This window comes from Pteropus medius, unplaced genomic scaffold (assembly GCF_902729225.1).
Source record: "Pteropus medius unplaced genomic scaffold, Ma_sr-lr_union100, whole genome shotgun sequence".
In the NCBI taxonomy this organism is placed as follows: domain Eukaryota; kingdom Metazoa; phylum Chordata; class Mammalia; order Chiroptera; family Pteropodidae; genus Pteropus; species Pteropus medius.
In genome coordinates this window covers 22,333,379-22,360,217 of record NW_024340849.1, presented here as the reverse complement: position 1 = coordinate 22,360,217, position 26,839 = coordinate 22,333,379, and the positions used below count along the sequence as shown (strand labels likewise).

The 26,839-nt window shown below is 43.1% G+C and overlaps 1 protein-coding gene across 1 annotated transcript in view; it reads left to right on the top strand.

The window, feature by feature from the left end:
• The first annotated feature begins 5,385 nt into the window (after positions 1-5,385).
• SETBP1 (SET binding protein 1) overlaps positions 5,386-26,839 on the top strand; it is a 324,498-nt gene continuing 303,044 nt past the window's right edge. Inside the window, 2 exon segments of the mRNA XM_039842615.1 lie at positions 5,386-6,024; positions 10,039-10,694. Coding sequence (XP_039698549.1) covers positions 10,209-10,694 — 486 coding nt within the window. The 5' untranslated portion in view covers positions 5,386-6,024; positions 10,039-10,208.

Sequence of the window (26,839 nt, the reverse complement as noted above, 5' to 3'; positions counted from 1 at the left end):
ATCAGCCCCTCTGAAGAATAGGAGATCTCCCTGATACTGGTGTTTATCTTCAGGAGTTTGAGGTGTAATTGGAGAAAGACATGCACAAGTTTCAGTAAATGCAATATTTAGATGACAGTTCAAGATAGCTGAATAAAAAGTGTAAAGGAAGGGAAGTGGAGCTAATATTTGTTTAGATCTCTGGTATGCCTAGCATCTCTTTGGTGGCAGAAGCACAAATGTGTAAGTGTCACATTACACTTTATGTTCAATTGACAACAAGCAAAGTAATTGCTGAATCAGATGGTTGAAAAGTTGAGGAATTTGAATTAAGACTGAACAGGGCATGGAGTCAAAATTAGAGGGCCTAGAAAGAAAGACTGTGGAATGTATTTTCCGTTCGATTATTCAGTTTTGTCCTGTTGCTTTCAAGGAAGCCTGTCATTTTCATCTCCAGTTTGCAAATGGCATGGCGGAGGACAAGAATTTTAGTGACTGCTAATTCTGGGCTTATAGGAAAGCAAATGGCATTTGGAGCCAGACAGAAGTACCTCTGTCATTTTAATACATTTCTCAACTTCGGTGTTCTTGTCTGTAAAATGAGTACATCTCAGAGTTAAATCAAATAGTAAACTTAAAGCCCCTGTTGTATATTAGATGCCTCTTGAAAGTTAGGATCCTTTCTTTGCCATGTGCCTCTCTCTACTCTACTTGGATAGGACATACTATGATCAGTGACTTCTTACAGGTCTACCTAACCTATTTAGGTGTTCTTCTGCATATATTACTTATTTTTTTCCTTGTAAGATTCTTGAAGATACTAGGAGAGCAGATAAGAAAACGGATGTCTAGAGAGTTTAAGTGATGTGGCAAGTCATATGGCGAATCGATTTTGGAGCTCATATCTGTAGAAGCAGTTAAGAGTGTTTGGTTGAAAGCTGGCATCGCTTTGTGTGTTAGAAACATCACGATGTAAAAGTAAAAGCTTGGGCTTTGGAGTCATGTAGACCTGGATTTGATTGTGGATCTGGCACAGGTAGTGTGTGCCCATGAGCAAATTGTTAACCTCCCTGGACCATCTCATTTTCACATCTGTAAAATGAGGACAAGTCTTCTGTGTCACAGGCCTGTTTTCCAGATTAAATTAATGATATCTGTAAAGGCCATTGGTTGTGTTTAATCCCCTCCCTCACCATAACTGTGTGCCTTCCTTGACTTTGTGGAGAAATGCAGGCCACAGGTAATTTGCCACAACTAGAGCTCAACCTGTAGACTTGAGGATTGGCCCAGCCCTGTGCTTTAAAGATGTTTTCCCGGGGGCCCAAGACCCAAGGCTCATTCTGTTGTGTTGTGTTATTGGTTCCCAGAGGAGGCCCTATTTTTGCAGCTAGAGCTGGAACTATTGGTGAACAGATAGTGTGCCCAGCCACAGACTCCAGAAGCTTGATTCTGTTTCTCTCCCTGTTGTGGAGATCGGAGCTAAGGGACTAATCCTTAGTTTTGTGTTAGGCTCAGCCAGACAGAGCTGCAGATCCAGTAAAATCTAAAAGGAGGTATAAGGCACTTAGCCCTATCTTTGAGGGGATTCTATAGAGGAGGTAAAGCGTAGCACCTGATAATGTCAGAGCTTGAGGGGGCCACAGAGTTCACCTCATTATACCCCCTCATTAAACAAATGAAGAACAGAGAGACCTAGGGAGGAAAAGGATCTTGCCCAAGGCCACCCAGCTCCAAATGGCAGAGCAGGGAATTGAATCTGGAATTAGTGAATAAACTTGGTCTTATTTCCTCCAAACTGAGAAGAAGAGGAAAACAATACTCAAACAACATCAAAACACTTAGCAGGTACAAATTAAATTACTTGTATGTGCTTTCCATTGTAAAAGGAGATAGAAGAGGTTGGTCTCCAGCCCTTGTCCCTCAGGCTTAACTTGGGATCTGTGAAGAGTAGGCAGCATTTAGCCAAATAATAGTGTAGGTAATACAAACTATGGGAGAAAATCGAATTTACCTAGAAAATTTGAAGACTCACTAAGGTGACCCCAGCATGTTCTTTCGTAAATATCTTATTTAATCTTCAATTAGTTTTCAAAACAACCCTTGAGGAAGGATTATTACCCAATTTCCAAATGAAACTTGAACAGTTTAAATATATTTTACAAGAACACAATTACTAAATGGGAAAGAAAGGCTAAAAAATCTAACCCTGTGGCATCAAATCAGTGCTACTTCTAATCTTTTGAAGGAGAAACATGGCTTGGACACTTGTTGTTGGACACTTACTGTGTGTGTTCGCTGTGCTCTGAACTGTGGTAGAGACCTATTTAAATCCCAGCTCCTTCTCTCATGGAGGTCCTGGTCTGATGGGAGAGATAAATAAGTAAATGGAACATTGCAATAATGTTTGCCAAATGTTTTGATAGCAGAATGCCTAGGGAAGTGAGAACAAGACCATCTGTGTGTGTGTGCGTGTATGTGTGTGTGTGCGCATGCACGTGCACACACACAAGGAGAAAGGAGTAGAAAAGGAGGGTCCAACCAGACTTCATGAAGGAAGTAAAGCTTGACTCAATTCTTGAAGGATGACTTAGAGGTAACCAAGTAGAAAAAAAAAGGGCAGGACAGCCAGAGGAAGCAGCAGGGAATCATATGAAATGATGCAAATCAGAGGACTTGCGGGAGCCGCATCTCAGGAGGTGCTGCTGGGGAACCTGGTGGACTTAGTGCCCAGGGAACACAGCTTGCAGGAGGTGATCTGTAATCAGGATGGTACCATACAGGTATGGAATATAAAAAAGCCACCAAGTCTGAGCTTCATTCTTTGCTATAGACCATTGATGTGTTTGTGGGGTCAGAGAACTGTGGTGCAGAGCTGACTTTGCCCTGGCTGATCGAGAGCTGGGTAAGGGTTGGGTCACTTGATCAATTCATCAGTGTTTATGGAGCATTTACTGTGGGTATTTCTGTAGCAGGAAGGATTTCAGATACACTTCATTCAGAGTCTTGGACACCTGAATCAAATGGTGCCTGGACGGCCTTTGACATAGCCTCTCATTCAGCATTTGCTCAGCGAATAATAATTTGGAGAGTTCCTCCTTGGATCAGGAACTGTGCCAGGCTCTGTGGGTTCTGTGGTGAGCCAAAGAGATATAGCTCCCACCCTCAAGGGCTTACCATCTAGTGGGCGAGGCGGAGTTGAAACCGAGAGTGGCACAGTTATTAATTATAAAATATAGTAGGTGCTAGGGGAGAAAATTCTGTGTGATAAAGGCACAAAGCAGGGTTTCCTGATCTCGTTTGTGAAGCTCAGGGAAGTTCCATTTAACCTGGGCCTGAGTAATAAAGTGGCATTAACTCAATGGACAGGAAGAGGATCCCAGACACATGCCAAGTCCCCAAAATGGGAAAAGCTACTTTTGACTCCTCAGAAGACACCTGAGAAGACACAAAGAAAGGTGACTTTTCAACCAATGCAAAGCCAAAGACAGTCTGTTGCCGGAATCTGAGATGGGATGCTCATAACTGTAGGCCAGTGAGCCTAGGTTTAAAATAAAAATGCATCCCTATTTATAGTCAGGTGGGCTCACACTCCATCCTTTTATATACTTTGCCCCCTATAATCAGAAACTCACAACTTCTATCAACCAGAAAAATAGGCAGTCATCTGCATGGGCATTGTTAACAAAACAGCTAAAGACGGTCTCCTCCCTAAAATAATTATACAGATTCTCAAAATCTACAGCTCTCAGAAAACAAATGGTCAAGATTGCAGGAGAGAGGTTTGGGAGGAGTGGAAGAGAGATATTGACTTCTTGACAAAGACGTTTCTCAGGATAAAGTTCTGAGATGGACATAAAGAGTCTTTGTAACAGTGCATATTATAGATTTTAGCCTTTCAGAGTTCAGCAGAAGGATCCCCTCCAGTGCAGCAAAACAATGGTAGATAGATGTCTACTGTCCATGGTATTCTAGTAAATGCTTAACACACTGTTCTCCAGATTTTTTATAAGCCTTGATTTAAGTTTGCTGATTCCTGTGGTGTAAACACTCCTACCATAGCCTGTTTTCAAACTACCAACTTGACACCATTTAATGTGGAGTTGGGAAGAGAGTCGCATATTAAGCTCTCACAAGCCCTTGGGGCTGGGTTCAACACACCTCTGTTACTGTCCGCTAGGAACTGAGGTGATCGGATCGCTGATAACAGCAGCACCTCTGAGAGGAGGGCCTGGCTTCAAGAGGAGTGGAAGGTAGTGTCCAAAGGAATCCAGTACTTTCTCTGTAGGCCAAGACTACCTTGCATGACTCACTCCTCATTAGAGCACAAGTAAATGGAAGAATTCAACATGAAACCTTAGTGGGGAGGAACACTCAGAACAAGGTAAAAGGAACAGTATCGTGATAATTATTTACTACAACAGCAAAATAAGAATTTTGGAAAGCTTCCAGACATCTACAACAGGAAGAAGCATGACTCTGGTGGAATAGAAGAATAAAGTAATAGGGAGGGAGCATTATAAGAAGAAAAGGCATCAGAATCAGCTGAAAGGGGGATGATTAAAGAAAGATTGTAGGAATGCAAAGTGTACAATAGCAGAATGAAAAATCCACAATCAGGAAGAGCAAAGGGAGGTTGGAGACAGAATTAAATTGATATTATGGAGGCCACATTAGGACGCGTTCTCCCACAATGAAAAATCAAGAAATAAACACAGTAAGAGAGAGGATGAAGGAAATGGAGAACAGAGCTGAGAGTTCCAAACTAAGGGTTACAGGAAAAATTTAGAAAGAAACCAGCACCACTGAATAGAAGAAATAATGGAAGGAATAATTGAAGGGAACATTCTTGAACTATAAAGAACCTGCATGAAAGAAGTGCCTGGCCTAATGGGGATTTGCAGAGTACAGAGCCAGGTAGCTGAGGATGAAGAGTTTGGGAAAGGTAAGGAATGAGGAAGTGGACTTTCCTATCTTTGTGCTTATTTGCCTTTAAGACCTTATGGGATGCATGCGTTATTTTGAGAAAAAAAAAAATTATAAGAGGGAGCATGTAGTTCCATTTAAAAAAAAAGATAAAAATCACCATAACCTAAAGAGGAGATCAGGAAGATTTTTTTTTTTTACATTTTGTTGATGAGACACTGAGACTGAAAGATGAGGGCTCCTGAATGGCAGAACTAGGTCCACAGTCCACATCCTTCACACCTGTTAGATATGCCAAGAGCTCTGTCAGTTCCACCATGTTGTCCCTTTGGGAAGCAGCCTTCAGAATAAGGATGGCCTGCTTATGCCCCGGGAGCAAAGTCGTCAGGAGAGCTGGATGAGTGATGGTGGGAAGCCCAGCCCAAGTGGGTTTATTTACTTACTAATTCAGTCAACCAACATTTCTTGAGTTTTCCTTATGCATTAGGCACTGTGCTAGGTGTTGGCATTGTATGGGTGAATAAAATGGAACTAATAAGAGATTCTTAAGAGATTCGGAATACTCCTGTAAGGGAAAAAAAGCCCACAAATAGAGAATAATAGTGCTCTAAGGTCAAGGCAATTGGTAGGGGTAAGCACATAGACCTGGCAAAATATAAGCCCCTTAGAACCACCTGAGAGGTGTGGTAAAAATCAGGGCTGGATCCCACCCTGGAGCTCTGAATCCATAGCTAGGGCTTGAGAATGTGCATTTCTACCAAGCTCCAGCATTAGTAAGAGTTTCCCAGGGCTGTAGGTGGAGAATGTCTTTTAAACTAGGAACAATTCTTCCATCATGCAGATTTGAAGGAGAAGACTTATGTCTTAGATTCCTCTCCCAGTGTTCTTTCCAAGTACTTCACCACCCCCTCCTTCTAGCCCCTCTGTTTCCTGGGACCTCACAGGCAGTTATTTCCTAAGCAGTTTCATTATTCCTAGACCCTGCCACCCCCAAGTCCTGCAGGCAGTCACAGAAGGGTTAACTTTTGTTGGACTGGAGGCCTGAGCCAAGTACAGAGTGTCCATTGTGTGCCCGCCCCCTCTGGAGGAGTTGCTGACTGCTGGAATGTGACAAGGCAAAAGGTTTGCACCTTGCTTCGGCTTCCCCTTCGTGAGCGAGTCAGTGAGTGCCTGTGCTCACACGGGCATATTGGCAGGGGTGCACCCACGAGGACGCGCAGTTGTCTCCCAGGCTCACCGACAGATTGAACTGTGAATTTGGGGTGGCAGGTATGTGCTGGGAGAAGGCAGTAGGAGAACAACAGCTTTGTGTGCTGATGAAGTAAACAGACAGGTTAGGTTTCTCTGCTCTTTGCTTTTGAAAGCTTCTTTTTATTTTTCTAAACTGAGGGGTGCACGTGGACATGAGAGACTGGATTAAAGTCCTCAGCATAGGCAGTGAGTTTCGCAGGGGCCGCCTGGGAGGGTGGGGCTGTAGTTGGAGTAGTTTGAATTTTAGGACTTTGAATGAACTGTCAGGGGGCTAATTCATTTTCATTCAGAAGGAGCGTCTTGAAATCCTCCAAGTGCCCAATCCTGCACCGGGTGCTGAAGTGAGTATAAGAGTTGTACAACTTCAGTTGGTCTCAGCCTGAGACTGAATTGCAGTCGAGTGAGGGAAATACGATTTGTGTACTCGAAACAAGAAGACAATGCAAGACTAATATTTAGTGGCAAGCTATACAGCTGGGTATGGTGTAAATTAGGCCACGGAGTGAATGCTGTGGTCCAGAGTTTACAAAATATTGTCATGGGGAAGTGAAGACGTGGGCATGATCTTGAAATGTTAGAGATTGGGACCTGTTTGTTCATTTGTTCATTCATTCGTTCATGCAACAGACATTTGGAGAGCACCAAAAATTGTATGCCAAGCATTGCATGGATCAGTGGAAAGGGATATAAGAAAAGATTCTATAAAAATACTAAGGCAGAAAGAATTCTCTATGTATAATACTACTGTGGAGATTAGTGAGACTTAAATAGGGAATGCATGTCGGTGGCTAATGAGGCCAAAGACTGGATTCTTAAGGCAAAACCAGTATGGAAAGTCTGGAACTGATGTGTTCCTGAAGATTGGGATTATTTGAGACTGCATTACTGTTTCATCTCTTGTATTTATCATGTTGTGCTTACAATGCTTTGGTTCAGGTCCTTATTTAACAATAATTGGATTTCAACCAAGCCTTCTTATGGTCCTCCTGCCTCTAATATCAGGTTTTCTTAATTTATTCCTCATATCACATGCCAGAATTATCTTCTCAAAGCATAGGCTTAATAGCATCCTTTCTCTATTGACATCCCTTAAAGGAATTTTCCCATTACCTGTAAGATAAAATCCAGCCAATTAGCATGACATTCAAGGATGTCCATGATCTGGCTGTCACCTTTTATTGCCAGCTACACCTTTCACCAGTCCCCATTTTGTACCGCACCTCCTAGCCATACCTCAAACCTCCCCCGAACCTTGCACACTCCTGCTCCACGCTTTGCCTTATGCCATTTCTTCTTTCTGCCATGTCTTTCTTCTGCCCACTCTACCTATTGAAGCCCATCAAGGTCAAAGCCATATCTTGTGCTCTCCTTGAAGCCTTCCCAGGTAATTTCCCATCTGTCTACACCTTGCTTAAGTGGAAAACACTTTCTCTTCCCTTTGTTACTATTCTTTATTATTGGATATATAAAAATCTGTCGTTTCATTTTTCAAGTCACTCTTTAAGAGTGTAACCTCCTCGAGGAAAGAGATTGTATTTTAATTGTGTCTTAGGATCTTGAGGAGTACTGAAAAAAAAATGTTGCATTTTAAATTTTTGTGTATCTCTTATTACTTGAGTTTTAACTTTTGGAACTTTGTCTCTTACATCAATTAGTTAATGATTTATACCATTAAATATAAGAAATTCTGAAGTGAGTCATTTTTTAATGGAATATATGTTCTTAGTGTCAATAATATGTCCACTTCCTACCACCTAATCATTTTTCTGAAGTTTAGATTTCACTTTCTTTTCTCTCATCATAGAATCTGCAATATACATTGGCCTACTCTGGCTCAAAGGTCTGAATGGATTCAGATTAGGAATGTTTTATGAGGAATATGCCTCACCTTTTTTGCTCTAACTCAAAGGTAGCTTTATATGTAGGTAGCAGGGAAGTAAAAATGTAACATTGGAGATTCCTGCCTGAGAAAGTAAACCACTGAACACTACTGCTGTAAGGAAATGTGGCTTGCGATTCGTATGGCTCTAGGATACAAGTTTAGAAAGATCTACTTGACTCTTAGTGCTCCAGAAGCATGGATACGTTCCAGGGCATCTTGATGTCTCCAACACCTAGTGTGGTACCTAGCACTTGGAAGAGAGGCCTCAGTGAATGTTGACTTGAATGTGACTTTTAAAACATTAGGTAAAGTTTTGGGCAGGTTGACAGGCAGGTCTAGATGAGACAAATAATTGTACGTGTAAAAGAAGCATCAAGTTCAGATGTTTTAAGTGCCCTCGCCAATTCCTAAGTGGAGACTTTGTCCCTTTTGTAGCATGGGACACCTCTTTAGGGTTTGATTGACAGCTTCAGCGAAGATGCTCATGCTCTCACTAGGCAGCCTCTTCCCTTTCAGAAATGCTGTGTTTATTGGGTTTTCCCCTAAGTGGAGGCATTTGTAAACATGTCTTTCTATAGGGCTGAGCAGTTTCCAGGAGCTGAGTATGTTTCTGGGCATCTCTGGGGAGCAGGTCAATGTTGAAGCTCTGGCTGCCTTTCTGGCTGGCTTCCTCAAAGGGCATCAGCTGAAAATGTACTTACTCTAGAGGGAGAACATAGATGCCTGGTCTTAAGGTTCCAGTTCTTGGTTGTTCTGAATGTGTCTTTGCAGGCATTGTTGAAATTTTATGATGGGCACATTTGCTGACCAGTTTCTTAAATTGATGGGCTCAACCTAAGGTGTGCAGTAATGTGCTGGGAAACTTAGAGTATTCAGCCATTTAAGAAGGCTTCAGCATGAGCTCACCTGCAGCCTATGGTGCAAGGAGATGATGTCTTGAAGTTTTGTGCAGCCCCAGGGTTCTAGATTTTCCCTTGAGAATGAGCATTTAGGCTTCCTTTGGGGCTTTGAAAATGATGAGTATGAAACTGAGAATAATGGGGCGTGGAGTGGATAAGGGTGAAGGATACTTTAGCTGATCCTCCAGTGGTCAGGAGAAAGCTCAACCGATTTTTCTTTTTCTTGGGAGGAAGGCAGAATCAAAGATCCTGGTCAGTTGGAGAGGGGAGGGGGTGGTTCCTGACGCTTTCAATGGCCTGTAAAATGCTTCCTCTGCCTTTCTCTCTTTTTGTTGTTACACAGATATAATGCCACTTTATTTGAGGACCAGAAGGGAATTAAAACTATCTCAAATGGCTATTTTTATCTAAATAATTAATGATTAAATATCTTTTGTGTCGATAGAAACATTTTTAGAGTTGGTTTTTCTTTTCTGTTTTCAAGCCTGTGCCTAAGCTTTGCATTTGTTTTAAGAACTAGATAAGACTCTTGCAAAATTGAAATAATTCATAATGAAAAGTGATAAAGAAAGAATGGGCAAGATGTTGGCCAACTGTCCTTCCTCCAAGGGGATGGAGAGCTTGGCCCAAGCACCTCAAAGGTTGTGTTCAGCTTTGCAAACTGTTTTTCATATGAGAGGGAAGTGGTGCAAGAAACCAGCCAAACGCAGTTCCCACAGACCTGAGCGTCAGCACTTCAGACTTCCCTTGCGTCATGTTTGGTTTTGATGGTGACTCAGCCAGCTATGGCTTCAGTTTAAGAAACTTCTAGCTGATTAGTGAACTGGAGGGCTTGTTCTTTTATCCTTCTTGAGTCCACTGCCATAAAAATTAATAACATTTTAATGAAGGGGTGGTGTGTGTGTGTGTGTGTGTGTGTGTGTATATGTGTGTTTCCCTCCTTTGTTCTACTTAATGCAATATGGGGATGTGCATATTCTGATTCGATTTCTTCCCATCGTTTTTTTGATGCCATAGATAAATGGGAATGGGCTTCTGGAACTTTGTGTTACTTTTGAGGTCATTTTCCCTCTTGCCTTGGCTAATTATCTCTCTGCTTTTCAGTTGCAGATCTGATTTCTTCTGAACACCTCACCTTGTCTCCATCCCTGTGACTCTGAACCCAGCGGCTGGACCACTTTGTCCTTGGAATTTTGGGTGTCCTCTCTTCTCACCTTCTCTTTCCCCTCTTTCCCTACCCCCTCCTGAGAACTCCTGAAGACTGTAGGATTGTCATGGAGTCCAGGGAAACCTTAGGCAGCTCCCGGCAAAGGGGGAGCGAGTCGGAATTCTTGCCAGTCTCCTCAGCCAAGACCCCGACTGCTCCCGGCTGTGCAGGAGAACCTTTGCTGTCTGCTACAGGAACTGGGAAGGGGATCCCAGTGGGCGGAGAACGCATGGAACCAGAGGAGGAGGATGAACTGGGTTCTGGGAGGGATGTGGATTCCAACTCCAATGCAGACAGTGAGAAATGGGTGGCAGGAGATGGCCTGGAAGAACAGGAGTTTTCTATCAAAGAGGCAAACTTCACAGAGGGGAGTCTGAAGCTGAAGATTCAGACCACAAAGCGGGCTAAGAAACCCCCAAAGAATCTGGAGAACTATATATGCCCACCTGAGATCAAGATCACCATCAAGCAGTCTGGGGACCAGAAGGTGTCCCGTGCTGGGAAAAATAGCAAAGCCACAAAGGAGGAGGAAAGAAGCCACTCCAAAAAGAAGGTAGAGAGCCCTGTTTTGTAGGGTTTTTGTTTGTTTTTGCCATTTTATCTTCAATTTTTAAGGCTCTATTTGCTTATTACTTATTTACACTAAGTCATTACTTAATGTCATCAATAGATTCTGAGACTTTAATCAGAACGACCTATGACAAAACCAGTTTTACCATAGGCTAATTGATATAAACAAGAGTTAATTTTCTATGGCAGCTCATCAACTTTATAATGAAACTGTCGAACTAAATGACGTTATTTGAGGACCTGCTATATTTCTGAATTACCAGTTTCCCTTATGGAATACTTAGGACCTCTCGAAGAAATGCCTCTGATATCTTGGTAGAGTGTCCAATTTATTATTATTATCTTTTACCCACCTGAAAAAACAATAGCTACTAGAATTATAATTCTGGAGCGTTCCTATTTATTACATAGCAGCCAGTTGGCGGAGTCCGATCTGGCCAAGCTGTGACAACGTTTCGAAATTTTTCTTTTGCTTTACTATTTGAATGTTTTCATAATTGAGAGTAGGATGTTGAAATATTTTGGTCAATCAGAACGATAAAGAACTGTTATCATGTTTTGGTTTCAGTCACTACTGTACATCTTTCTAACATAGGTGAGTCTCTCACTTGACTAAGGAAACCCAATCTTTGTAGTAACTGAGGCCCTCAGAGGACTGAGAGATCATGATTATAAGAGCCAGTGGTGAGCATCAGAACTGGAACTGGAGAAAGAAAAGGGGCAGATGACTGACCTGCATCTTTGTCTAACACATCATTGACTTCTAAGATTGGGTGTTGAATGAACTTGGTTGGTTGTCATTTTCCTCCTAGAAGACAAACATGGTGTAGAAAGCAGCTCTCTAGGTAATTGGTGGTGTCATTTGGTTGGGAAAATAATGGGTTCAGATTTCATTGTATTTATTTTGTATCACAGGGGATTACAGTGACCTGTCTTCTTGGGAGGGGCGTGGCGCTCCGCTATGATAGCAGAGGACTGCTGTGGTCCAGAAATTTTCTGTTGCTAACCATCTTTGGGACTTGAACATAGCTGTGAATGGAGACTTCTTGTTGACAGAGTTTTGGGTTTCTGAGTTGTAGGTGTTAATTACAGCCTTTATAACTCTTTTCCCCATATCTTATAGTTTATCTGGTCTCTAGCCATGACGGAGTCACTAAAAATGGGACGTATAAATGAACCTCTCGCCTTTATAACCTATTGATATTCTGTAGTGTTTCTATTGTCCGTGATTTTTGCACTTCAGAGTCCTCATCATCAAGGAAACTGCTGGGGATTATGTTCTTTCTTTTGTGTAGGGCTTGTGTCCATCCTCATTCTAGGTGTTGCAGCTGATTTGTTGCATTTCAAATCCAAAGACTTGGACTAGAAGAGATCTTCTAATATGAGTAGTGCCTCCCAGTTGGCTCAGGTTATCCTGATTTTAAAACTGAATGTCCTGCGTACAGTAACTCCTTTAGTCCTGGGCAAGTCGGGAAAGTTGGTCACCTTCCTTTAACATTCAGGACACAAAGAAATCTTTAAAAGTAGGCTTGTTTTTACACAGCATAGAGGTAGTGCTTTCCCGTTCCCATTATAACTTTTCTGTGCTTTCTGCTTCTCTGCCATAAAGGCAGGGATTATCTGGACATACATAGAAACTTCTGAGAATCAAAATTGAGAAGCAAATTTAACAAGTCAGGCTCCATATAGAAAGTGAGTCTTTGCCTTGGAATTGGGTCTCTTCAGCTTTGAAAATGAATATCTTTGTCCCTGGACATTGAGATGACCGGTTCTTTGTGTGTTGTTGGATTTTCGTATGGGTGGGCAGTCCTGAGAACTGCGGTAACTTTTTTCCCTCCATCCCCATCACTACCAGGATTTGAGCAGCAGATAACAGTTTTGGGTGTACAAACCCAAATTTACTCTCCTTGAAAGATGTTCTTTATACAGGTACTATTTTCCCCAAAACCACAAGTTGGTTCCCAAATTTAGCCTTCTGCCTATTGGAATGCCCTAGAATAAAACTCTGGAATTTGTATTATGAAGATGATTTCAAAACTGAAATGTGCAATGGACTTCTCTTCTCATATCTGAAATTCTCAGGCTGGTCATTCTCACCCAAAAAGCTGGATGCCCTTTGTGTGCTTTATTGGAAGGAGAGATGAAATTGCTTACTTAAATAGGCAATTTACCAAATCAGTGTTTCTGAGCCTCAGAAATTGGACGGGGCAGAAAGGAAGGGGGAAGGGCCGAAACTCAGTGTATTACATTGATACTGTAATGAGATTATCTACAAAAATTTGAAATTGTTAGGAGCTTTCATCATGCTGTATTTATCCATCCTTCTTACATTTATTTATATCCAGAGCTGTTACTTTCCAGAAATGAATGCAGTTATCAGTACTGAGTCTTAGTCACTTGATAAACAATAAGAACATTCTCTGATCTCTGTTAGATTAGAATGTCAACTTTATTTTTCAAGTTCCTGTTCTTTTGCAAACAAGGAGTAAACAAAACTGAGACTGAAGGAGAGGGGTGGAAATCTTGCCTACTGTTTGTATAGAAAAGTTCAGTGTAATGAACTTATAGAATTTAATTATTTGTACGAATGGGAAGCACGTGATCAGTAATTTGTGGCAGGGAAGGGGATGAGGATGGCATTTTCTAAGCAACAGGTCAATGTCTTAACTTCAAAATCCAGTCTTCTGGATCTTTGTTATGAGACAAGCTATTCATTGAGGAGGTACGCATGGGATGGGCCCTGGGACTCGGTCCTACACTAGGAGCTAGAAAGGAGGCCCCCTTGAGCAGGTAGAGATGCTTACTTGTGAGTCCCCTGAGTACATGTGCTTACTTAGAGCAAGGTCGGCAAATCATAGTCTGTGGGCTAAATCTAGCCTCGCCCACCCGCCCCCCCGGCTGTGTACAACCCAACAGCCAAGGATAGTTGGGAAAAAAATCAAAAGAAGAATAACTTTTGTAACATGTGAAAATTATACAAAATTCAAATTTCAGTGTCCATAAATACAGTTTTCTTAAAAAAGAGCCACATCCATTTGTTTACATTTTGTCTGTGATAACTTTTGCATCATAATGGTGGAGTTAAGTGGTTGTAACAGACACTACATGGCCTACAGAGCTTAAACTATTTACTTTCTGGCCCTTACTGTCCCACCTCCCAAATAAAGGTGTTAGTTAACCTTTGAATTAAGGAAAGGACATAGAGTTTCAGGATAACAGAGATTTTGTTTTATTTTGTTGTGGTGTTAATGATTCAGCCTCCAATTTTTTTTTTTCTTTTTGCAGACCAATTAATTTTATTCAAGTCATTGTTTGACAGCCTTAGGCAAAGATAATTTATATTGGATCCCAAATGATTTTTTCATTGATTTTTATGAAAGAGCGTACCGTAGGATAATGATGGCATTCCTTACATATCACAGCTATTTCTCTGCTAGGTTAACTCTATTTCTACATGTTCTGCTGCTTTGGGGTGAAGAGATATACGTGTGGAATTTTTAAGAACTTTCATCTAAATTTCAAACCTAGGACCAAAGCTCCGAACTGAAGAGGCATTATGGATTTTCAGGCAACATGGCCACTTAAGTGGTAGGCTGTTAGGAGGGACCCATGAAAATACCACCTTATTGGCTCAAGGATGCATGGACTCTAATAACCAGGGGACTGGTCCCCTTCCTTTCATATGAAATTGGCAACTGAGATGCTAGAGGGGTTATGATGAAGACTTATGTGAGGTGTAAAAGCATTTGGTAAATGGTAGAGGCTAAGAAGGGGGCCTCCACCCTTGTTCTTTGGGTAGGCTTTGCTGACGGACTTCATGAGTATGACTAACTCTATCACAGCACCAACATTGTTACATCTTAGACTTAACACAGGTAAGTGATATAATAACTTAAGCTTCCTCTAGTTCCCTTACAGACAGAGAGCATGAGAGTGAGTCTCTAAAAGCAAGTTCAGGTACAACACATGAGCATAAAATGTTCCAATGTCGACAGGTTTTTAAGAGGCTTTCACTAGGGCAAAGCTTCGCAGCTGTCCTCTTTCCTGAGGACTTTCCATGGGAGTCAAGGCACCATCCAAGTTCAACAGCATGAGGAGAGTCGAGTCTAGATGAGCTCCCTGCAGTGACCTAGGACAGGCTATGTGGTGTGATAATCTGCACCAACTGGCTCTGTGACTTTGGACCTGGAGTGTAACTTTGCTGATGCCCTACTTGCTTCATCTGCCACATAGAGATGATAATTTCCACATGATACAACTCAATGGAAGGTTTTAAGAAAAATAGGTAATTTTACATCTAATAAATAGTTTGGTTTGTTGAACAATTCGCAGACCCTATGCTCACTATTTTACGTGGATTTGCCTTCTCTATTCATCCTTATAATAATCCTGCCGGATCGATATTATTTATTTACACATCAGGAAATTAACTCTCAGTTACTTAAAAAACAAAAACAAAAACAAAAACGAGAGCAAGCGCAGAAAGGGACATAGTTTGCCTTTGAAGCCAGATCTCTTACACTCCAAAGCTAATGCTGCATTCCGGCCCCTAAGTGACCAGACTCTAAAGGACAAGGGCATTTCTTCCACACTTTCCCGCATTAGTCAGGATGACAGAATCATAATCTGGCATTTTGTCCTTACTTCCAACTGTCCAGGATCTGGGGGAGAAAATTCAAAGCCTCCCTAAGTTCAAGTTTTATTTTTTCCTATATTGTATATTTACAAATTTTTATTTGCTTGTGACCAAAATGCAACTTCCATTTCAGTTCTTTGGACTTAATTTTCCCTTTTTCTCAGTTTTATCAGAGAATCTATTTCCTCCAGCAGCAAGGATTTCAACTTTATATTCATCAAGTGTTCAGGATTCATTCTTAGCAACCCCACCTGCACCATCATCATACGTCTATGGTGAAAGTCTTGTGTTCTGAGCACTCATGACCTTCTCTTAGGAAGTCTAATGGGTCATGCATTCATTTACTCATTCTTTAAATAGCACCTTCTTTGTGCCAAACACACACAGTATGAATAGAAAAAAGGCTTTTTAAGTGATGTAGACGGGAAGCCAGGTTTGCATCAGATTGTAGAGAGAGATGAATATCAAATAAATAAATGGGTTTGCCTTTAAATCTTTAAGTAATGAGAGTGCTCAGCAGGCCTTGAACTGGGGAAAGGAGATGCCCAGGAAACATAATGAAAGTGATGCAGGACAGAGAATCTGAGAAGGGGAGAGATGTAAGGGGAGCCTTTAGGTAATGCAGTTTTCAGTGAGGAAGACTACACTGGAGTCTGTATTTTTCCTGGAGGGTGCTGAGAGGTACCTTTTTCTTGACCCCCTCTGATAGCAGCAGTTTGGTATGTCAGGTAGTTGAGCAAAGGACCATGGGAGGGGGTGTTCGGCAGGGGATGAAAGGTAGATCAGATCGCCTGACATCTGGCTGCTGCACCCGTCATTTCCTCCTCCACTCTGGTGGGTGGCCCTGGGTGTCCAGTGAGCCTTCTTTCTACCCTCCTTTTGGTTCGGGTGTCTTTCCCTGACCTCATGTTGCTGAGCAGCTTCTCTGATCACTCCTAGGTGGTTTCCTTTCCCTTCTTTTTGGAATACACATGTGACTCTGAGCTTCTTCATCCACAACACCCTCAACCTGACTAGGAGAGCAGGGTCTCACCAGCATTTCTTCACAAGAGGCTATATTTTCCCCTCTTGTTTAATTTTTTTTTCTCTCTACAGATTTTTTTTTTTTAAGCAACACATTCCTATTTACTCATGAGAGTGCCAGGACATTTTGTTTTCTCATAGGTTTCTCTCTAGTTATTTTCTAGCTAAAGCCACACGGAGGGTGGTAAATGACCTTTTCCACAAAGTTATTTGTCTCCATAGGGCAACAGGTAACTTTTGACATCTGGAGCTGAAGGTGTGGGGGACAGAACGTTAAACTTGGAGATGAGAATCCTGTGCACTAGCTCTGCCTCTGTTGTTAATGATTTCAGCAAGAATCCTTCGCCTTGGGTCTCAGTTTCTGCCTGTTAAAAAAAAAAAAAAAACAAAATCAGATTTTGACCTCTGAGGCCTTATTTCTAAAAACTAGAAAATTTAAGAACCACGCTGTAGATGGATAAATCTTTCTCTTTAAGAAAAGTAGTTACTATAAACAACATTTTGACCTCTCTTTAGACCTGCTGTTCCGTCATCAGATTGTTTCCTTTTGCCTCAGTGTCAAAGGCCTCCAGTCAGAAAGCCAGTTTCAGAGTTGAGCTTAAAAAGAAGGAGGTTGGAGGGATGGGTGAAAAAGTTGAAGGGATTTGTACAAATTGCCAGTTATAAATATAGTCATGGGGATGGAAAGTACGGCATAGAGAATATAGTCAGTAATAATGTAACAATCGTGTGGTGTCAGATGGGCTCTAGACTTATGAGGGGGATCACTTCTTGTAAGTGTCAAATCACTATGTTGTACACCTAAAAAATATAATTATATATCAACTGTAATTGAAAAATAATTTTAAAAAATCAGTGAGATTTACTCAACTTGCATTCCATGGGGATATTCTGGGAATATTTGGTTCCCTACTCCCTTCTTTTATGTTTCTTTTTTCTTCCTGTGTTTGGGATTCTCTGGGAGTTCAGAACGATGTGCTGGCCCTTCTCCTCTTGGTTTTGGTAATTCCTTGGTAGTCAGTTTCACTTTGGACTTCTCCAAGGAGCATTCTTTGGTGAACTCCATGTCATTGAAGATCAGTCTGGCAGAGTAATCAAGCAGGAAAACTGTGCTTTGTTCGGATGGAGAGTCATTCGTTCTTTGAAATGTTCAGATTCCAGGTGAGGAATGAGGCATCTATTAGAAAAGACCCTGCCCAGAGAGTGAATTTGAGTGTGGATCCCTTGATTGGAGGACCAGACTCTGTCTGCCTTTGGAGAAAGAGCACCTGCATTAGATCTGAGCTTCCTATAATCTTAAGCAATTTCCTTAACCTCTCGAAACCGTTTCTTGATTTATATGCAAATCAGAGATCATAGCAGCACCTCCTTGTTGATGTTTTGTGGGGACTGAAAGTGCCTGTGGGCACTCAGCACTGCACCTTGCTTTGCATGTATTACTGTTATTCCTGTTCAGCTTCCTCTCATCCAGGCCATCCACGGGACCTTCCTCAGTACAGGCACAGCTTGGCACATGGTGACCTCTTGTTGTGCTAGGTGCTTGGGAGTCATGGGCTGTCTTATAGAAGCCATGTGTTTCTTCAGGCCAATTCTGCTTCAGTATTGATCGTGGCTGCGTTGAATTGTGTTAGCTGGGTGGTAGTGCCAATGTCTTCTTTCTGATACCTGTACAAGCGTCTACAATACAGCATGTCACTAATTCTTTTGGTGGGTGTTGGCGGCGGGGATTGCTATGGGGATTTATTTAGCGACGATTCAAAGATCTTTTATCTCTGTGGTCATTTATCCACCAAACCAGAATGGCTTCCGAGCTCTAACTATGACTCAGAATGGAAGCTTAAAAGCAGTGTCATAAGAACCACCAAGTGGGGTTCAGCTGGCGCTGCCTTCCACCCCTGCCATGCTTCCAGCACTGACAGTCACCCCTTCTCCATTATTGTCATTCCACATCCTCAAAAAGTCCTCTCGTGGCTACATTTCCACTTGACCTGCACTTACATTTTCTTTTTTATTTTAATCAAAGGCAAGAGAAGCAATCCCTTTTTCCCATTCTGTATCCCATCCTTTGATTCTTCTGATTCCTGTAACTTTAAGTTAAAAATGTCCTGCCTTCAAAGTACTACAATTCAGGATAGCCCAGGAGATCTCCCGCCTGCCTTACTTGTTCATTAGACACTAGTGGCTTTGGTCAGGAAGTCATTGGGCCTGGCTAAGAGACGCCAAGGCAGAGAGCACAGGGATGAGGCAGGGAGGTTCAGACCTTGGTTCAGGCTCCTGACTTCATGACATACAGAAAACGAACAACATGAGGCACTGAATACTTGTGTTTTGAGGGGTTTTTATCTATAATAAGCTAAAAGTTTACATTATAATTCACATACACCAAAGTGCTTTGGAAAAAGAGTTTCAACTTGGATGGTCCGCAGGGCGAAACTTGATTTAGAAAGTACTGTTAAGGCCCTAAGTTGCCCCTACCAAGGAAGAACAAGTGGCCAGAGAATGGGGCTGTCAGAGGAATGGGCAGAAGTTCAGCAGGGCCTGCTCCCCAGACACAGCCTGCAAACTCCCACCTGATTCCCAGTTGTACCCAGTTGCACGCGAGTTGAACTGTGTGCTGGGTGGTGAAGCAGCGAGCCTTCTGTGTGAGCTGAGGCCGCTGTCTGAGCACGTCGGAGCACAGATCACCAGAGCCCTGCATGGAGGGCAGGTTTGGACTCCATCACTTCTAGTGCTCCTTCTGACTTTCCATACTATTCCAATGGATCTTGCCCTGTTAAGGCAAGGAGCCTCTCTGAATACCTTGGCTGTGTGTTTCCCTCTGAAGTCCCAAGTTTGTTTTTGTTTTTTTGTTTTTTTGTTTTTCTGCCTGTTCCTCTCTCCCTAAGCCAACTTCCCTCACCTCCCCACCAGCCTGTGACCTCACCAGGGCAAACAATGGAGGCCTTTATTTACTCTGAAAAGTCCAGGCAGTTCCCATCTTGGTGCCTGGCCCATGAGGCTATTTGATAATCATCATTAGTATCAAATGTAGGTTGCTTCAGTGTGTTTTCTAGACCTTGTTTATTGTTTTTCCCGAGATCCTCTTCATTGCCTCCCACATGTATCTAGCCAGTTTCACAGTGGTGGTGGGGGGTGGGGGGATGGGGAATCAGAGGTGGGGGAGGGGGTGGAGAATTCTTCAAGGGAGATAGACAGCAGCTCTGTCACTCAAGGTGGGCCACCGTGCCTTGCCATTAAGAAGTAATTATTTGAAAATATGAATTTGCCCAGGAGTGTGAGTAGCCTTTTATGCTGGGCCAATTGGTTCATTTGCTTAGTGCTGTGAATGAGAACCCAGCTCAGGAGTAGTCATTTTTCATGACAGACTGTACCCCTGGAGAACCAACTTAAAGGAGTTGCTTTTCATGGTGAATCACGGGTGTAGCTAAAGGAAATCTATTTGCAGTGTATAATGAGACTGTCCACGATTTCTCCATCCTCGTCCTTTATGGAGAGCAAGAAGGTGGAAACTGATTTATTAGGAAATGTGGCTCTTCCTCGAACCATCAGGTTCCTGAACTTCTCAACCTTCCTCCTGGGTCGCTGCCATTGAATAAGCGGCAGATTGGTATCATGCTGGGCTTTGGGTTCCACTGGATCATGAGGGAAGCCAAAATTGAGAGATTCAGAAAGAGTCTGAGATCTAAGAGTTAAACCCATTGAGTACACGGGCTAGAACCTGGCACTGGGTCAGGAGGCAGGAGAAGGCTGACCACAGAAGCTCTGGGTCCACAGATGGGTCACACTTTCAGAATCATGGACTTCACTGAGAGTCAGGAGAGCCTCTGAATATTTCCATTTCAGCATCCCACCTAAAAAATAAAAGATATTTTCTAAAGTCCTTCATGGACAGTTATTTGGCTGCTGCTCAATGTCCCTCAGGGAGGGGACTCACCACTTCTTGAGGCAGCCTTGGTTTTAGTACAGCTCTTACTTCTGTTGCACTAAAATCATCCTTTTAAAGCCTAAATATTTCCAGTACCTGAAACTGTTCCTTGGATTTCATGATTTCCTGATGCCCAATCACTTTGGTTCCTGTGCTAGGAATATTAGTTTGTCAATGTCCCTCCTAAAGGCATAGGTGGGGAGGGCTCCCAGAGCAGAGTACAGTACCGAAAGGTGGTCTGACCCTGCAGAACACCAGGGAATTGTGACCTCCTCTGCTCTAAGTACAGTACCTTTATTAACAGGATCCAGGCTGTACCAGGTCTCTGGCAGCTTCATCACCGTTGGTGTATACTGAACTCAAGGTCAAGGAAACTCTGCAACATAACATTGCCTTATGCTACTGTTGCTGGTCCAACTCATCACATCCTACATACATTGGATTCTTTGGGCTAAAATGCAGGTGTCTGCATTATCCTTATTACCCCTCTTTGTGCATACTTCTAGGCAGAGACCTGAATGAAATGTTAGTCAGATGGTCTGGTTTGGGTCTGTGGACAACATAGAAGGCACAGAAATAAGTCAGCTTTGGATGTAGATGGCCATCTCACTCTGAGTTCCTCTTCTGTGCTTTCTCTAGTGGGGCCTCTCTAGATGCTGTTCACCATCTGGGAACCCGGTTTCTCAATGACATATTGGCCTTCTTGGATCTAACTGAAAAGGTTGTTGAAAGTGTGTGGTCAGCGGTAAAGTAAATTCTTCTCAATTATGTTGGAAGCTCTCTGAGGACAGGAGTTACAGCTTTTAATATCATATCCACTTATTTTATTTTCCCCGGCCTGGATGCTAAACAAGTCCTTGTTAGCTCTGTGCCAGTGAAGATAGTTCTATGGAAAACCCTCCTCTCCGTCAAAACAGCTTCTGCCTAGTCAGCCCTGTGTGTTTCACATTGGTTTCTTAGAAGCATCTGAAGCCTTTCATCATGCTGCCTTTTTCTGTGCTCCCATGCAGATATACTGTAGCAGAGCTAAGGCATCCGAATTCTACATGAATCTACAGTTGTATGGTGTGTTGAGCATAAGTGCCGCGTGGGGTATAGAAAGATCTTATTAGGAATAATTGATCTCAGGGCATTTAGGGAAAATCCCACGGCAGTAAATAAACTGTCAAAATGAGTGTTCCAGATAGCTCAGAGTGTGGAAAATTGGTAGCAACCCTCACATCTGCCCAGCACCTTTACAAAGCGTTCACATCCGACCAACTGTTACCTCTTTCTGGTTTGTTCTTAGGATAATTCAGTGAAGTAGCTGTTATTCTTCCCTGTTTTATAGACTGAGGAAGGGACTTTGAGGGTTTTCAAATGGCTTGCCCCGAGGTTACAACTAATCACCAGGGGAGAGGGGAAGGGAGAGACTCAAACCCTCATCAAACCCTTAGGTCTCCTGGTTTCCAGCATCGGGAAGCCATCGTTAAAAGATAGACTTTTGCTGGGCTTGCTGATACATGGCTGAGTCCTGTGTAGCTCACCTGATTGTTCCTGCCATGTGCCCCTGGCCTAGGCTATGGGTGAACCTAGGTGTTGCAGCTTCATCCAGGAGGCCCACGGCTCCCTTCTCAGACTGCCCACAGCCGTCTCCCTGCTGGAGAAGACTCAGAAAGACACAGTGGCAGTGAGGTGTGGTGAGGGTGATGGTTGGCAGGCCAACACAGGGCTACGGGATAATAGGCTCACTGTGACTTAATCTAGAAACTATTTACAGGGTATTCTAAAAGTGTCTTGGTTCAGACTGAAAATGTAGGTTTCAGCACAGGGCCCCCCAAAAACAGGATTCCATGAGTACTTTCTGGCCCAAGACTTGAGGGGAGGATGGTTACCCCATGCTGGGGGTCCTGGATCTGAGTCCCTGTTCTGCATTTAACAAGTGATCTCTGTTTTCTCCTATTTAATGAGGGATTAATACCGGCTCTCTTCCTTGCACATTGCTTTGAAGATAGTCTGAGCGGATGGTTGTAAAGTGGTTCTGTTAAAAAAATGCAATGGAGATATGAGATGCTCTTCCGTAGAACAACCGTATAGTAGATTCCTGACAAACTAGAGTCTCTAATTAAACTTTTCCATGGCTTCTTCCAATACCCCCTCATTCCCTGGCCTCTCTCTTTGCCTGCTTTGAATAAAGCCCCCAGACTTGGCTGTGACGAACAGCAGCTGCGGGTTGGAAGCGGTCAGCAGCCCTGTCCAGATACCCGCCACATGGCGTAATTGCCCTTTGTGAAATTCTGGGGTGAGAGGTCAGCCCTCTGTGCCCATCTTTGTCACTTCTCAGTCATCTGTATCCTGGTGGCAGTTGTGTTATCCCGACGTCTTCCCCTACCCCCACCTCCCCCACTTCTCATGGAGCCCAGGAAAAAACCATCTGCTGAGTTGGCTTTCAGAAGATTTTTTTTTTTTAAATACCAATTTCCCTTTGTTCTGAGGCAACCTCCAATCAGAGCTGAGGTCTGCCGGGTTTGGCGAAAGGCTGGTATTGTGTTTCGTGCTCCCGGAGGAAAGGTTGTCCACTTGCTTTTCTTTTTGATTCGATTCCCTGCCATTCTGCAGGAGAGTCAGAGGTTGCAGCTGCTGCCGTCAGCTGTAAATGGGGGACCCCCTTGTTTAAGAACCTACATGTTAATCATTTGGCAGGGGGAGAAAAAAACAAAACAAAAACAGCAAAAAAAAATTTACAACCATCACTAACAAAAGTTTTCCTTCCTGTTTCCATCCCATCCTTTAAGTCACACCAGACCTCACTGCTATCCTCTGAAGGTTTTCGGATAAATCTTTGTATCCAGCCTTTTATGTTTCTTGATTTCTTGCTGAAGAATACGAGCTGCATATCAGAAACATAGGAGAGTCATTCTTTTATGGAAAATTTGAATCACAGAGGAAGGCAACTGGCTGTGCAGGCTGTTTCTCCTGGGCAGAGCAGCCGTCATGTTGGTACTTCGAGCAGTGAGAACTCTCCAGGCACTTGACCCACATTATCTACTAAATCTTCCCCACAACCACAATGGAGATGTTATTATCCCCATTTAACAGATGTAGAAAATGAGGCACAGAGACCTCCAGTTGCTCACCTTGGTTCTCAGAGTCAGGAAGCTGTGATCGCAGCGTGCCCACCCTCTGAGCTCTGAGGCAGCTGGCTGGGGGCTCCTCACGCAGTGCTCAGGTGGCCTGAATTTAGGGTGGGAGCCAGAGACCCTCACCTTCAGAGCCTGCCTTCCAGACGACCTGTGGGCCAGGTGCTTTCTCAGTGCTTCCATTTCTCTGTCTGTAAAACTGGAACCACAATAGCTAGATGCCAAGGAATCTAGAGAGACGTTAGGACCAATCTTGTGAAAGCTTTTTAAGTTCTTGTATCTCTGAAGCTAGTGCTTCTGTCCTCTTTTTCTATTCCAGTCCACAAAATGAGTAACGATCCTCTAGACAGATTCGGGAGATGCTCTGACACACCATTTCAAGTTATCTTCAGCTTTGCAAGCAGAGCACTCTGCGGCCTCCGTCCTGGTGTGTCAGTCCTCCCTGCACACAGACTCCCATCTTTATTGGGGGCCTTTGCTAAACGATGGCCCTTTACAAACTAAAGGGTGCGTTTTGCTCCTGTATGGTGATGGGAGAGGTCAGCAAGTGAACACATGATTCCATAAACTGGTGAAAATCCATAAAATCCCTAAAACTGTTTTTTAAATATGCCATCTTCTCCCTCCTCTTACCGTTGGGTGGGGACAGTAACCCAGAGCACTGGATGACCTGAAGACTCCCGTAGAATGGAAAATGAAATAAAATAAACACAACAGAAAGAGAGAGAGGTCAATAGTTTTTCTTTTGCTTCCGCTTGAGGATATAGAATTTTCCTATATAACTTAAAATACGTGTGTATTGATTTTAATATTTTAAAACAAAATTGTAGGTTTCTATGTGGATTATAAAAAAATGTGACTTTACTGAGCAATATACTCAGCTTTGCACCTGAAACTATCTAATAGAGGCCTTGTTCAGAACCTTACTATATGAAATGAGGTGATTTTAACGAAGTGGTCTCTTTTTTTTTCTTCTAATGTAAAGTGAGATGTGTAAAGAAATATCACCTGCAGCAATTAGAGAGAGAGAGAAGACAGCATACAGATGCATTGGACTAGGTGAGGGAGGTTGGAAGTCCATAGACTAGTGGCAGTGGCTATAGCAAATAGTGGGCCTGGGGTCAAGGAGACTTGTCCATCTGCTCAGCTCTGCCAGCTGACTCAGGTTAGCCAGGGCCACTCTGTAGAGCTTGTTTTCACCCAAGCCTACAGATCCCAGAGATGGGAGAGTAGGAAGTAGGAAGGGGTAAATGTTGACAAGAGAACAGTGGGCTCTGCTACACCTGAGACAGGTGCCCTAACAGAGAGTCACAGAGCTAAGCTGAGTAGAACTTGGGCGCCTCTGCTGATGCTAATTGTCCCACTTCTGGTGCTCTTTTTCTTCTGTGTCGTTACTCCCTCATTCATTAATTTATGCATTCATTTAATCAGAGGTATTTTCTTTGGTAACTGTGAATTGCACGCCAGGCACAGTCGTGGAGGTGTAACTGGGCATTGTTCCTTAATATGGTCTGTCTGACTTGCAAGCTCTGTCAAAGTAGGAACTGAGACAGAAATGTTTCTCCTTAGCACCTCAACTAGGAAGAAGGATGTCAGAATTCTCAAAAAATACCATGTAAGTTGTCTGGGTGATTTGATTGAATGATAAGGACAGTCCTATCACTCAGTTAAAAAGAAAGACAAAATGCACCTTGAAGCAGAACAGGATGTGATGTGAGTTGAAGGCATCCATTCTGGTAGACACATGTGACTTTATGATACTGATGTATTTAATCGATGGGATGTCCTTGAGATTGCCATCATAGAAAAAGGAGGCAAGAATAACAAGGTTGGCTGGAAACCTGAAAAATTGTGTCACACATTTTGGTGGAGGGAGCAGAATCCAGGAGGAGATAAAAGTGGAAAGGCCTGATGTCCTGGGACAAGTCAGGTACAAGGGTGAAGACCGTGTGAGAGCTGGCCACCCCACGGGGAGGAAGAAGGGACAGCATCTGAGACAAAAGGAGTGCAAGGGAGTGGAGAGCAGCGAAATCTCATCTGCTTATGGACTGAGTCAGCATTCGAAGGTCTGGGGAAGGGGCTGCCTTTGAAAGATGCCATCAGTCCAAGTGGCTTTTGCAGAGCAGGAACGGATCAACTGATGAAACAGTGGATACTCCTGGAGAAGCTTGGCCTGTGGTCCTGGACCCTCTCAAAAATGCTCACTTCTCCATCAGGGTACTGGCATCTTTCAACTGGTATGGAAGCCACTGCTGATACCCCTTAAGGGGCAGCTATACAGGTAGGTGGTCTTAGAGAGGGGCTGCTGCAGGCTGGACCAGCTGTGCCCTTCTCTACCTCCAGGGAGGAGCAGGTGCTGAACTTCTGGATGTCTGGCTTTCCTTCTGGCTTCATTCCTAAATGACAGCTGACCTTTGCTCCCAATTTTAGGCCTACAGCAGGTTCCTTTCTGTCTGGGCCTGACTGCAGGGGTGCCAGTGGCTGCTTCTGCTCATTTCATTTAATGCAAGGAGCTAATTGCTGTCCATGAAGCTTCTCTTTCTCCAAAGAGGACAGCCCAGCCGTTAGAGCTCAGCCTGCAGGCAGTGGAAGCAAAGAGCTGGAGGGGAGGACAGATATTTGAGGAGAGAGTCCACGTCAAATGTAGAGAGCACCAGAGAGAGCACCACAGGCTCAGATGTCCTTCCGTTGTTATGTTTTTCTGGGGAGCTCTATCTAAGAAGGTGGTGCTGTTCAGTGTGTGTATTAGAGTTCAGTGTTACGTGCACACATGTTTGTATGCGTGTACAACCTAGGGGAGATAAATATTACCCTGAAAAGGAAGAGATGTTGTCTTTGGCCCTAAACTCTGTGTTTCCTCACCTGCCTCTTGTCCTCTTAAAATGAAGGCAATGAAGCAGAAGATCCCAAAGTTTTATCCAGCTCTGTCATTCTAGGAAATCACTATATAAATACTGATTTATATATCTAGATATTTACACATATATGAATATGGAGACATATTAATATATAGACATGATTTTATCTTATCATCAATATAATTGTGCATATTTTTTGAATGGCAGCCTATAAGTTATAAAATAAATATTTATTTCGGGAAAAAGTAGACATACTCAGGCACATCTAATATGAATGATGACTAGGAAGAAAAAGGAAGAAAATCACATAGCACCTGGGTGGGTGAAAGAATTCAGAGCCATCACTTTTAATTTATAAGGACTTAGTCTGGCCTCTAAAGTAACCCCAGCTTCCCATCTTGTTGGGAAGTTAGGCCCAAACGTGATGCTTGTTTTGTGCCCGATGCTGGGGTATGTGAAGAGGCCAGGGAGAAGTGGAGGAAGAGAGAAGACTTCTATGGGCCTTGAAGTGTACGATTTAGGCAAAAGGGAAAAGTGGCTGGGGCATTGCTTGATTCTTTGTTCATG